The 14,395-nt window shown below is 42.9% G+C and overlaps 1 protein-coding gene across 1 annotated transcript in view; it reads right to left on the reverse strand.

Moving 5' to 3' along the window:
• The window catches only part of CRB1 (crumbs cell polarity complex component 1), a 92,398-nt gene extending 81,133 nt beyond the window's left edge, over positions 1 to 11,265 (reverse strand). Inside the window, exon 1 of the mRNA XM_031505516.3 lies at positions 10,875 to 11,265. Coding sequence (XP_031361376.2) covers positions 10,875 to 10,950 — 76 coding nt within the window. The 5' untranslated portion in view covers positions 10,951 to 11,265. The remainder of the gene's footprint in view (positions 1 to 10,874) is intronic.
• Between the last annotated feature and the right edge of the window lie 3,130 nt (positions 11,266 to 14,395).

The following is a 14,395-nucleotide window of genomic DNA, read 5'->3' on the forward strand; positions in this document are numbered from 1 at the left end:
TCTCCAGTAATAGCTAGTAATAGCTGGATATCTCCAGTCCTCACACAGGAAGGGCAAGTGAGTGACCTGGTCCCTTCAAAAGAGGCAGCTAAGAGGGGTCAATGAAAGAAATGATATGTAAATTCTTACAGTCAGCAATGGAAATTGCACATACAAAAAGTGCCTCCATTTGTTATAAGAGTGAGTAAACAATAATACCATTTTTACAAAGGAAATGCCTGCCATATAACAGATCTCTCAGGCACAAGAAAAATCTGGAAAACTGCATGTATGTCCTCCTGCTAACACATAATACATTAATGTGTGTGTGTATAACATATGAAGGGAGAAACACAAGATCTAAATTTAGTAATTTGAACAGAGAGATCATTTGTATTGTGTTCACAGCTTTCTCACTGCAAGCAAGGTATTCACCTTGTCCTTCTCAGCTCAGCATTCTCACCTATACAACTGTCATGTGCTTCCTTACAGGCTCTGAGGCCCAATCTATTTATGTGTTGTAAAACATGCAAAATAACTCACAAGGAAAAAGCTGAAATTATTTTCATGGGATAAATTTTCTCTGCATATTTTCAAGGAAGAGAAAGAATCTAAAGGAAGTCTGTTCCTTCACACTTGTATGACTCTGCTGGGCATGACCACACATTTAAGGATAACTTTAAAGTCAGCAAATGTCTTTGTGAGAGTCTAAACTGATGTCTAAACTCAAACTCAAAGTACAAGTGTAAGTGCAGGGAGGACAAATGAGTTTTACAAAGTGAAATGCTGGACTGACCTTGAACATGAAAGTAGAGCCCTTGGTATTAGCACAGGAAAATGTTAGATTCTAAGACTTCACTTGAGAAGCAGAACTAATTAGAGAAGATTAACAGAAATGAGGCATGTAATAGCTGGAATAGGGCATGACTGCAGTTTAAAAGGCTAAATCACTGGACCTCTCATTGAGGTTTAAGAACACTAGACCTTTTTTAAAGGCAAGTGACAAGTTTTACAGATGTCCCTGTGGTAGCTGAACATTCTTTACAGAATTCAAGCTCTGTTCCGCACATAAGAGTTTCCTCTGTGTTAAGAGTGTTTTCATCCTTGATACCTGGATACATTTCTGAGCATGGGGCCTTATTCAGGGCCACATTCACTTTCCTACTACTTTGTAAGGAGTCCTGAAGAGATAATAGGTGAGTCTGCACTACACTGGTAACACAGTGGAGATTTATTCTTTGTTGTTGTTTTTGTTTGGTTTTTTTTGTTTGTATTTTATTTTTTTTTCCCCAAAAGGAGTCTGAAATATACATTGCAATCTTTTCCCTCATCCTTTCCACTTGGCAATTTTTCCTGTCACTAGCCAGCTTCCAACAAACTCTAACGACCTTTTATTACTGAATGGTAAAAAATGTGTCAGAGTTTGTGAGACAGCACTTCTGATACACTCCCTGAAGTGACTGCTTTGCCAGCACTGTAGTAATGGGCTCAGCTAAAATCCAAGTGGTTCACATGGAACAGAAAGCACTGGAAGGGACTATTGGTGATCATCTAGTCCAAGCCATTGCATCAATTAGAGCAGAAAGCTCAGCACCCATTGCCTATGACTACTTCTCGGAACTTTCTGTAATGATTTAGTGCAAATTTCTTATTTTTGGAAAGCCAAGTTTACTGTAAGCATGTGTAACTACATGCCTGTGGTAAATGAAAGTGTTGGTGCTCATCAGAGATTGCAGAAAAGAAGCAGTCACCCATGAAGACCCAGAATTTTTCAGGCTGATTCAGAGCACTTGCATAAAAGATGTGCAGGTTTAAAAGACAAGAAAACCCATCTCTCAGCTCTCTGGGTGTTTGCTGTTATGATAATAAAAGTAAGGAAAGGGTTCCCCTGTCTGTAGAAATGTTGGTACAATCTATCTGAAGCTGAAGCACAATTAAATAGCTTTGGCAGGTGTGTGAATGCCCTCAAGAACATGTTTTTATGTTAAGCCGAAGAAGAAATTGTGCAATTCAAGATGCACACACATTTGTGATTCTGCTTATCTCTTGCACAAAAATCTCAGTAAGTGTAGTAACAGTCTCCACTTGTTTCTAATAATATCGAAGAATGCCGTTTCCTCAAAGCTTAGTTTAAGAGCTGGAATATAACAAGCAGAGTAATTGATTGCCAGTCAATCAAAGTATCTCAAAATCTCAAATATCTCAAAAGACATCGCTCTCCATCACCTTGAAAAGAAACTACTCTTGATTACCTGGTTTCATAAGCAAAGCCAGCAAAGCCAAAAGCTGGTCCTCGCTGGACATAACTCAAAATGAATGGACTTGGGAAGTTAAATGAGAAAAAAACTGAAATCTGCTCAAGGCTCCTTGTGGAATAGCAGAATTACAGGCAACAGATGCCTGTGTGACTGCAGCAAAACCATTGCCAGCTCAGAGGTGCTGGCTGGGGATACAGGAGGGCCACTGTAGGGTATTTTCCTTGGTCGCTGCGCAGAGAGAACACTGACAGAGATCTGGGAACATAGCCTGCTTGAATCTGTGGGCAATTCCCCAAACAAAATGAAGAATGGAGTGTTTATGGCTTTAAGGATGTAGTAGAAGCACTGTAAAAACAGATCTGATTTTGTTCTGCTGTGTGCAGAACATTTCTCCTTTTTTTATTCCTTTCTATCATTTGTCAGATCATTAGGTCAGTCTGTTTGCTGGAAATATTTTTATATCCAGATCCTTCAAAGGGTTCAGTGCCAATCTTTCCTTCTGCTGTTTAATTCCGTTAAAGTTTTGCTGCAAACACCTCTCAGTCTTGTCACTTTGCTACTGAGGAAAATGGTGGCAATCCCAAGTTGCCCACTTCTTTTTTAGGAAACACAATATTCTTTGGAAATAGCCTTTTGTATGTGAAAATGGCAATTGATTTTAGTAACTTTAATCTTCTTGCACTTTTCCATGCACTCCAAAATGGGAAGATGTTAGACTAAATTGAATCAGACATTTAAGACATACTCATGAGAAAACGGATCGGATAGCTCTTGTTATATCAAACTGAGGGCATTTTTACAAGGATTGAGGCTTGCAAAATGTTCCGTATCATTAGTATTACAACCTGAATTACAAATGTCAGCTGTATTTAATAAGAGAGAAGGATGGGTTTAGTTAAAAAAACTGAATTGTTGAGTCCTACAAAATGATGGCCAGATTTTTGCTTTTTGCAGCTGCATTGCAGAAGCATTGCATTCTTCTCCAAATATATATACAGACAGGGATCAAAAAGGCTTGGATTATTATTCCACAAACACTTTTTTCATATTTTCCTACATTTTATGGTAGGAGTCAGTGGAGGCTGGCTTTCAGAATTCTTTTAAGGTTGAACAGAGAATAAAAGAGCTTACAAGGGCCTTGCATATTTCTCATCCCATTTAATAGCTCTGATGCAATCTTTGATACATCAGTATCATTCCCTGGCTTCTCCTCACTGGCATTACACATTTCTTTTGTTATGCTGCCTCTGTTTGCTTATTTCACAAGATTGGTGCCTTCTCTCTCTGTATCTTATTTATGGAATTATCAAAGGAAATTTAAAGGCTGTTGGAGAAGAGCAGGCACAGTTAGGATTTCTTTACACCGTGTCAGACCAATGTCATGTTTTTGCCTTTCTTACAGCCACCACAGCTGCACCCTTCCTGCAACAGGAAGGAGCTGATGCCCAAGGAGCAGCCAGGTGATGTGCATTAGTTCAGACACTCTCAGGGACTCTCTTTCCAGCTGTTGGGAGGGTGGTGAGTTACTCTCCAGGCTGTTCACTGCAGATAACAGAGCCTGATCTCTCAGCTGTGTGGACACTCACTGAGTTCAGACTCAGGGATGCTTTGCCATACCAGGAGTGGTACCACAGGTGCTTTGGAAGCACCTACAAATTGCCACAAAGCTTGACTAAACACCTCTGAAGCTACTGCTGTATACAGATGTCTTTTAAAGGCTACATTATTACAGTGAGAGTTTTGGGTTCCCTGCTATGAGTAATCTGTCAGTGCAGGTTACCTAAATTGCAGTTGCTTGGATCCTTGCAGACTGATGACTGTCTATCATTCTGCATGCTTGCTTTGGCTTCCTGTCAAATGATGTTGTTTTGAAACTCCTCTAGCTCACATTTGAAGAAGCAAAGTAATTTGTCACAGTCAAATCCGAGCTAGGGCCCTTCTTGTGGAAGAAAGATCTAATGAAGTGTTCTGTATCATCCTGTTGGAAACCCCAACAAGGGAGACTGGAACTGTCAAGGGAAGAGTGTGGCCAATGTATGCTGCCTCTCATGCTGCCTATAGCTTCCCCTGGCAGTCTGGATGTGAATTGGAGCATCTCTGGCCTTTATTTCAGAGGACAGTCAGCCTTTGGTAGCACCACAGTACAGGAACGTAGTTGTACCTCTCAGAAACCTCAGCAAAGGAGCTGTCAGGCCATTGTGTCCATGGCTGAGCTCTAAGGGAGGGGTACAAAGTTTTTTGTTTGTTTACTCACAGCCTTGATCTCAATCACTGTGATTGAATGCACTTTGAAGGAACGTGTCCTGTCTGCAAAGCCCCTGACTAATGCAGATAAAGATGCTTTGTCTGTCTCATTATTCAAGGAAAAGTTTAAGGGACTAGGCTGCCAGTATGCTCAGCCTTGGGCAGGCAAGCTAGAGCAGTAAAAAGAAGCAAGGAGTTTCTCCCCTTGCCTGCCAGCATCCTCCCAGGCCACAATTATTCAGGCACAGCATTTCCCAGCACAGAAGGATGCACCAGGCAAGTGCCCTGATCCTTAGCTGCTGGAAAGGGGACACTGTAATGGGTTAGCAGCCCATGTCCCTTTTCTACCCACAGAAATATTTAGCCCTTGAAATATTCTGATTTCTGTCCCTGCTGATAAGATTCCAGGCAGGCAGAAGCTGCCCTAACCCTGAAGTTGCAGCAGCCTTGCTTTGTTGATGCCTGGAGAGGGACATTTTGCTGGGCCTGGAGGAGCCCTGCAGAGCTGCAGTGGCAGCTGCGTGGTGCCTGCCCAGAGGCCCTGTCAGCTGCAGTCTTTGTCAAAAGATGAAAGCAGCTTCCTGTTGACCCATTTTATGGGTGAGTAAGATATGATCAATATGAGGTAAAGATAAGAATCTCATTGGAAAAGGGTTTATCTGGGCTGTTGGGTTTTTTTGCTGTTTGCTGGTGTGAGAGGGCTTTCATATAATATAGCTCTGGTAATGGCTGGGGAAATAGAGAAGTATAGTGAGAACTGACAAAAACGTGTCAGTCCCTAAAACCAACAAAGTAATCTGTGGAATCAATCTGGGAAATAATATGTATCACTTATCTCCTTGCTCCAGATGAGTAAATTAGTTTTAAAGGCTTCCCTTAGAAAATGTAAATATCAGGACCATTTTTGGGCCACCACAAAGAAAAATGGAATACTCAAGTTTACCTAGAGACTGAGACATTGTCTAAAAGATTTTTTTAATGTTGGAATATGAATTATAAAAACAAACCCAAAAGTAGAAGTATCCCTGGGAGGTCTATGGCTGCAAACCCCTGTAGGCAGAATCAAAGGCACTTAGGTTGCTATTTCTCTAATTTACAAGAGAAAGTTCAGTGACATGGACAAAGACACATTTATTTATTTATTGCTTTGTAGCTGGCTAGATACATACATACATACATACATATATATATATATATATATATATATATATTTAAACCTTGATATTCTGTAATTTTGCTGCCATCAAAATAAAATGTTAAACTTCTCTTAGATGAAGCAGAACTCCTACTCCAGTGTTAATTTGTTTCACTATATCCAGAATAGCCAATTAGAAGAGTTTCCTAGGAATCTACTGCTATTTGATTTTGTGCAGTAAGTTCCAGTCTTGTGTTGCTTTTTTATATGAAGTGAGAAGCTGACAGGTTCAGCATGCAATCCATGTTTTCTATTCCTTTTCAGGTTTCTGATAATGAAAGTTTTTATATTGATAATCCATTCGTTAGCTATATTTTCTTGCATCACACTATCAACATATCAAGTAAAAATACAAGTGATTTCACTCCAAAAGCCAGAAATCAAACTACATGATCTCTAGCATGGGGGTACTTTCTGTTCTCATTTTAATCAGTGCCTTCAGTAGCCAAAGTACTTATTTTAAGTCTAGGGTACCAAAAAATAAGAGGTCTTGCTGTCTCAAAGAATGGGAGTAAACTGTTTTCTCATTGAAATTTAGGCAACAATTCTGGTTTTGCTGCAACACGGGGGTCTGAGTTCAGGGCTGTCTTTGTTTTGCACAGCACATAATCCCCAGTTGTGCAGAAGGGAAGGGAGCCATCTGCTCACCCTGCCCCAGAGCTGTTCCTGAGCTGCCCCGGAGCCTCAGTGCCACCACAGCCCTTGGGACAAGTCCCCACCTGTCCGTCTCTGGGGCTCTGTCCCCTGAGACCTTCACAGATCCCCCAGGGTGGTGCTGACTGCCCCTGGTCTGTGCAACACCAGCTGTGAGACAGCAGTCTAGACAATCTCTGGCAGATATCTAACCCATTCATTTAAAAGTTCTGATATAGTGTCTTAATTATCCTTCAGTTGGGGAAGTTCACACGAATCTTCCCTGATGTACATGGAATCTATTATTTTCCAGAGCCTGCCCTTCTAGAGGTGACAGGGAGCAACTATCTCATCACTGTCCTTGATTGCCATTCTCTTTTGTGGAGGTAAGACTGTAATCATGTCTTCCCTCAGGCTTCTCTTCCTGTGACCCTTTCTCAGAGGACACATCTTTATAAATGTCTCCCTATTTTTGCTGTCCCTTTCCAGCATTTTCCTAATTGCCTCTCTTTTGCTCACAGCAGCACTCAAACCTGGATACAGCCAGTACTGAACAGTGGTTTGATTGCTCTCCTGTGTCTTACAAGTCATTTTACTGTCAACACAAAACAGCAAAATATTTGCCTTTCCCTGTAACTTTTCAGTGAGGAAGTGCCCAATCTGGCCATCAAAATTTGAGCACTCTCTAAACAGCACTGGGTTGTTTAGTTTTTTGGTGTTTTTTTTGTTTTTTTTTTTTCCTGAGCTTTCTCCAACAGAGAAGAAAAGTTGTAGAGATTTGCACAAGGAAAAGACTCCCTAGTGCTTAAGGTTTGTCGAAGTAACAGGGAGAACAAAAAACTGTGGGGAGAGAGAGAGATGGACAAACTTTGTGTGGGCACACCTTTGAAAAGTTTATCTATTAAAACACTAGGTTTGTATCCTCTGATTGTATTAAATTAACTTTCCATCCTCAGTTTCTCCAGTCCATTATCATGGATACAGGATAACACAAACCAGTCTTTCAAGATCTGTGTGAGGTCTCTGCTTCTGGTTAAGCACGAATGATAAAACACCTTTTTGCACAACCTCCTTTCTTGCCCCTCAGACTCTTTCCTAATAGGTCATTAGTCACAAACAACCTGCTTACAGAATTGATCTGTGTCCTTGCTGCAGAATTCCCTTTTGATCCTGTGACTGTGAATAAATCATTCAATGGCTTGTCCTGTATTGCTAAAATCACTGTCATTTGAGGGGTAAATTTTGGAAGAAGCTGATATCTTGCACTGTAATTTCTGAATGATGAAATGGGATGTGAAAGAATGTTTAATCTCCAGAGTTTCTCAGTGGTGACAGTTCCCAAGTTAGAGAGCACACAGCAGAGAGGGGTCTGTAACCTGTTATCCTTTGCTCTTGGAATTGTAGGTGTAGCACCCTAAGGATGCCTTGTAAGAATTTGAAATGAGTGGCTCAAGTACAGTTGGGGCTGGGATGTTCTTAATGTCACTTTTACACATTTATCTTGCAGAAGTTACTGCCTTTTCCTTAAGTTACAGGGTTACTAGTTTTCATTCTTAAGATTTAGTTTCATTCCAGAGATGGAGTGTTATTCATAATAAAATATATATATGAAAAGGGAAAAAAAAACCCACCCAGCACAACTGTGTCTAGAAGCTGCTGCGTTTAACTTACTGGAGATGATGGCAGACATCTGAAGGATGTTTCATTTTTGCTGTGCTCCAGATGCCATGTGTGACATTCAGGAGGGAGGCAGGGCTGCAGGGCTGCTGGCGCTCAGAGTGCTGAGTGCAGCTCTGACAGGCTCAGCTCCAGCGAGGGCTAATGAGGAGCTGCCGAATGGGCTGTGAACTCATCAAACCACACTAACAAGACATTGCTGGAAAGCTCCTTACATCAGCCGAGTGTGCATGAGGGATGAGCAGTGTGAGCAAAACCACAAATCTCTTTATAAGCAGAGCTTTATGCCTAACACAGTAATTAAGCAGTAATTAGAAGTTTTGTGAGTAATGGGAATAGTTGTGTGAAATTAAGAGTTCTTGTCCGCGGGGAAAAATTGCACGTCTCAGAGGGGTAGAAAAATGCTGCTAGTAAAGCTCAGATATTTTTCTCACATTAACAGCAATCCCAAATGAATTTCCATTCTTAATTTATGAACATTTGAACAATTAATGAAGCATTGATTTTGAAGTAAATAATATATTTTTTCAGCTCTGCTGAAAGGTCACTAAAATGGAGAAAAATAGAATCATAGAATAGTTTGGGTTAGAAAGGACCTTAAAGATCATCAAATTTGAGCACCCCTACTGTGGGCAGGGCCTTGAACCCTTTCAGAGATGGAGCATCCACAGCTTATATGGGCAATAGTTTTGACCTTAAAATATTATTTGTCTGTATTTTTCCCAAAAGAAACAATTCTGCAGTAGTGCTAGGTAATCCATTGTAAAACTTGTTTTAAAAAATCAGTACTTGAATGTTAAATGAAAAGATTTTGAACTTGGCTTCAGACAGAATCACTTCCAAATCTGATGTGTAAATATACCTGTATTTATCAGAATTTCTTTTCCTCTATTTCATAAGCAACTCCCTGGCCACAGTTTCATGCTTGTAATTCCTATTTGACTAGCAATGAGTCATCAGTGTTATTCTGGACTTGGGACATGCTTCCTGTCACCTGTTGTACATAATGATTCTTGGTCCCTCCTCACACAGAGCTGGGCATCTCTGGATACCCCCAGATTAATTTTCTGTGAGTAGTTCATTTGGTATGATTTGTAGAAACAAATGATGTTCACAAAATTCCAAACCTAACTTGTATTGAATGCTTGCATATGGAGTTCATGGCTTCTAAATACTATTTATTTAGAAGGTATGGTCCTGAGCCTGATTCTGGTTCCCAATGAAGTTGCTGCATCCCGGGATATCAATTTGTGGCAACAGTCACAGTTCTACTTGAGAAAGTTCTCCAAGACTGAAAAGCCCCTTGCTTGAGATTGGCCATATGGCCATACCCAGAGAACACCCGTGCCATATCTGAGATGTCATGGCAGTTAAGTGGGCTAAAGACTTTTCCATTTCATAAAATGACACGCAATTACTTTCCTTGCCTTTGGCATCCTACATTGAGCAAAGCTCACCAAAGGTGAAAGTCAAAACTTGTATTTATCTTCTTTCTTTAAACCGAGTCCTGAGGGCTTTTTTCTTGTTTTCATTCTAGCAATGGTTTCTTTCTGCATTATGTTCTTAATGTGACCTTCTTAATTTATAAGAACTTAACTTTTAATTCCTGTTCCCAAAGCTTTTATATTTTGTTCTGATTTGCTTGCCTCATGGAAAAATGAAATTTTCTCAACTAACACTACTACTACTACTTTCCTTTACTTAGTAGACTTTGTCTTAGAGACTTTCTGGTTGTTCCTCCTACCAGGTGTAGACTTTGAAAACTGCTTTGTGAAAGTTAAAGGTCCAGTCTCTCTCTTATTTTTTTTTTAGGGTATGTCCTGTTGTGAGTTAATTTAGAAAAAGCATTTTGGTTTCCCTGATTCACATCAGTACATCCCCAAAAAGAAAATTACTAGCATAAAATGATGTTTCTATGACATTCTGTATTTTTCTTATATTTTCAAGTGGGTTTTTTTTCAGTGCTCGTTGATTCAACTGCATCTGTTTGCTTTTTAGTCTTTAATTTATGTTGTGCTGTAAACTATCCAAGTAACAATTTGAGTGATGCAGCAACAGAAGGTGACCCAGATTACAAAACACCGAATGCTAATGCCAAGTCTTCTTGTTTAATGGCAGCTGCTCAAAGCTTTGTGTTATTGCTATTCACATGCATCAGACACAAATCAAACAGCCTCCTCAGGCACACATCCTGCAGATCTTCATTTTAAACATGTTCAAGAGCTGCTGCTTTTCACACACACACAGCAGCCTCACCAGCTGAGGCCATTTAGCCTCCTTGGCTTGTATTTACACTCAGCCATCTGACACAATTATCAAGGAAACCCATTGTGATTTCCTCTATCTTGCACACTTCTGTTTATGTGGAAGTTTGCCGAGAACATTTTTTCTCTATAAAAGTAGTTAGACTTTCATGCTCCCTAATAATGGACATATTTTACAACACCAAATACCCCACAATTATTTAATAACTGCTTTCTCTAGAGGCTGTAGTTTAAAAAGTGTATATAATAAAGCAATACTACTGGAAAATGTAACATTAACATTTTAAGCAGAGGATAAATTAGTCTAAATTTAAATCAGAAAGGTTTAGATTTACTGAATGAGTGGTATCAATAAACAGACTTTAAAGTATAGGTACAGTTTTAACAAAGTAATTTATTACTGTACATTGAATATGTGAAGAAACAAAATGCTTTTGTTCCTTATTTTAAAAATTTAAAAAGTCAAAGTCGAGTTCATACGACTTAGTTTCATGGACCAAATTTTTTTGGCATCTCCATCAAATTTTTAAAGCCTTCTGACAACACAAGCTTTTTGCTAGAAGTGCATTCTAACCATCTCCCCAGAGGACATGTCAGAACAATAAGAAAAAGTGCAAATCTTACTTTTTAAATGGATGAGCAGCACAAAACTGAGGTAGAAGCTGAGTAGAGAGTTAATTCTTGAATGAGCCATATTCATCTTGATAGGACATCCTCTGCCGAGTTGCCTGTTGTCCAAAGGGCTGGTGCTGATCCTCACTGCTTTCTCCTCATGGCTGAAGCTAAGGGCACACCCGGGGCACCCGGCCCCCTACGAGCCATCTCTGCCCGTGCCCCTCCTCAGCCTGCTCCCCGCAAACCTGCAGCCTTCGGTTCGAAAGGCACTTGTGCTTGTCACGGTTTTACTTCGGCAGGTCCGAGTGATTCTTCAAACCCGGTGCAGATTTGTGTGGGAGCTGGACTGGAGTCTCTCCCCGGCCCTGCTGGGGGATGAATGGTGCGCTCTGCCTGCCCTGCCTGCCATGCCCTGCCTGTTCTGCCCTGCCCTGCCATGCCATGCCATGCCATGCTCTGCCTGCCCTGCCTGCCATGCCCTGCCTGTTCTGCCCTGCCCTGCCATGCCATGCCATGCCCTGCCTGCCCTGCCCTGCCCTGCCCTGCCCTGCCCTGCCTGCTCTGCTCTGCCCTGCCCTGCCCTGCCTGCCATGCCCTGCCCTGCTCTGCTCTGCCCTGCCTGCCATGCCCTGCCTGCCCTGCCTGCCATGCCCTGCCTGCCCTGCCTGCTCTGCCCTGCCCTGCCCTGCCTGCCCTGCCCTGCCCTGCCCTGCCTGCCCTGCCCTGCCCTGCCTGCTCTGCTCTGCCATGCCCTGCCATGCCCTGCCTGCTCTGCTCTGCCCTGCCCTGCCTGCCCTGCCCTGCCCTGCCTGCTCTGCTCTGCTCTGCCCTGCCTGCCATGCCCTGCCTGCTCTGCTCTACCCTGCCTGCCTTGCCCTGCCCTGCCTGCTCTGCTCTGCCCTGCCTGCCATGCCCTGCCTGCTCTGCCCTGCCCTGCCCTGCCCTGCCTGCCCTGCCTGCCCTGCCCTGCCTGCTCTGCTCTGCCCTGCCTGCCCTGCCCTGCCTGCTCTGCTCTGCTCTGCCCTGCCCGCTCTGCTCTTCCTGCTTGCTCTGCCCGCCTGCCCTGCCCTGCCCTGCTCTGCCCTGCCCTGCCTGCTCTGCCCTGCCCTGCCCTGCCCTGCCCGCCTGCCCTGCCCTGCCCTGCCTGCCTTGCCCTGCCCTGCCTGCCTTGCCCTGCCCTGCCTGCTCTGCCCTGCCCTGCCCTGCCCTGCCCTGCCCGCTCTGCTCTTCCCTGCCTGCTCTGCTCTGCTGTGCCCTGCCCTGCCCTGCCTGCTCTGCTCTTCCCTGCCTGCTCTGCCCGCCTGCCCTGCTCTGCCCTGCCCTGCTCTGCCCACCTGCCCCACAGTACAGCCACGGCACAGCTTTCCGGAGTGCCCAAACCTCAGTGCTCCTATCTCCACCAAACCCCTCCACACAGCTCTCCTAATCCACACTGCAAACACTTGACGTTTCCTTGCACAGCCGGCTCACAAACACTTCCTGCTTTCCGAATTGTTTCTGTTATGTTACACTGTTAGCACTTGAAATGAAAAGATGGAACATCCACATCCTCAGTCTTTTTAGTTAGTCAGATATTAGCCCGCTCTCTTGCTCAGTATTATTTTTTTCTTTTGTTGGTATTGCTTACATTGGAGTGACTAAAAAGCATGCTCCTACCAGCTAGCACAGAACCTCTGAGCTTCCTCAGGTTGTGTTACAACCTTGAACTGCTCATGGAGGAGGAACCAGTCACTTACAGAACCAGGAGGTGTCACAGCAGGATGGATAAGAGGAGGGGATGGCAGCAGGGCATGGACTCCATTGGTTTAGGCAGGGCTGGTATTAAACAGCTGATAAGAAGTGCCATCACGGGAGCCTTCCCCAGCTGCCCCTTTGCTCCACACCCCTGCCTGCACAAGCAGTGTCTGTTTGTGTCCAGCACTCTGTGCAGTGCCTCGTCCCTGGATCACATCTTTGTTCACAGATGAAAGCCTGGTCCTGCTCTAGCAGAAGGGAAGGTGAGGGCACACAGCAGCAGCCCCAGGAGCTGTCCTCACACCATGATCAATACAAACTCTGGTCCTCTGGCACCTCACACACCCAGTCTGTGTGTCCACAGCAATGACTGCCACAGCACCGTTCTGGCTCTGAGGCCAAGACAGAGACAAGCTGCCTGTTTGGCAGTGAATCTCCTCCTCCCACTGCAATCATCTCTACCAGTCCTCCTGGTCCTTGGCTCTTGGCACTTACCCTCCTTGCCTCAGTGAAAATCCAGGCATTCCCAAGCTCCCCCCAGCCTGAAAAATCTGCTTGTTCATTGCTACGTTATGTTACTGTCAAACAGGTAACGCTCTATACATTTGGTTCTCTGTCTGTCCTCCCCACTTCAGCAGGATGTTAATCCCCAGTTCAAGAAGCCTTTGATACTGAATTTTATTTTACATGTACACTTAACTGAACAAAGTACAACCTGAAAGTCAAGTATATGCTGAAGGCCTCAGATGAATAGGGAGTAGACTGTTGATGCCAACATTAATTCACTAAAGCTGTTTATAATAGGTATGTACATTCACATCACTCATTGATTCATTTAAAAATTTCTCCTGCAGCAAAGCTCCTCCTTCTTTCCCATCTCATTTACGTGTCGCTGCACTCACCCACTGCTGACCCTGTGGCACACTTTTCCAGACCCTCTCTCCCTTCTCCTGGCACCAGCAATCCAAGCAGCTCTATCAACTGCTTCCCAGGAAGCCTCCACCCTCCCCTGAGCCCCCCTACCCTGCTCACCAGCTCTGATGGATTTCCCAGGCTGGATTTCCTGGCCAAATGTCATGGGCTATGAGCATTATGATGAATAGGGGTCCTAGTTGAAAGTACTTAGGTAACTATCAAATAAATATAATTAAATGGCTAATTGTAGTTTTCCGCTCTTTCACTTTTTGTAATCCCCTTTCTTTTGTATTTACATTTGCAGTTGTTTGGATGTTTTCTTCTTCTTGACATCTGTCTACTTTGTTTCTGTTTGAAATTATGCAGTAAGATATATAATCATTACAACGTGAGCATGAAAATACCACTGTCATCAGGGAATTCTTTTGTCAGGCTAAATTATGCAGTATAGCTCAGTGCTGATTGCCTGCTTTAAGTGCATTATTATTTAAATTTGTCAGCATATAACTTACTTAGAACAACAATATTTTCTGGATTCATATTCTAGTCAATTTGAAAAAATTGCTGTGAGTATTCAGAAAGATAGACCCCAAATTTAAGCAAATACAAAGTTTTCAATTCTAAGGAATATATTATAAGTATTTCAAGAAAACAGTCACATCTATTAAATCTGGATATATTTCTGGAAGTACCTGTAAAAATCTGTACGCTAAGGAACCTTAGGAGTTCTCAGATATGAGGATATGCCACCCATCTGAGAACTAAAATGTACTGTGCTAACACATATGTTGACATTGGAATTAAATATTGTGTAACTCTGTGGTAATTACAAAGCATACAGCAAGTATATGAACACCTCCTAGGTCTTTGGAAAGTTATTA

Source organism: Lonchura striata, chromosome 8 (assembly GCF_050655825.1).
Source record: "Lonchura striata isolate lonStrDom1 chromosome 8, ASM5065582v1, whole genome shotgun sequence".
In the NCBI taxonomy this organism is placed as follows: domain Eukaryota; kingdom Metazoa; phylum Chordata; class Aves; order Passeriformes; family Estrildidae; genus Lonchura; species Lonchura striata.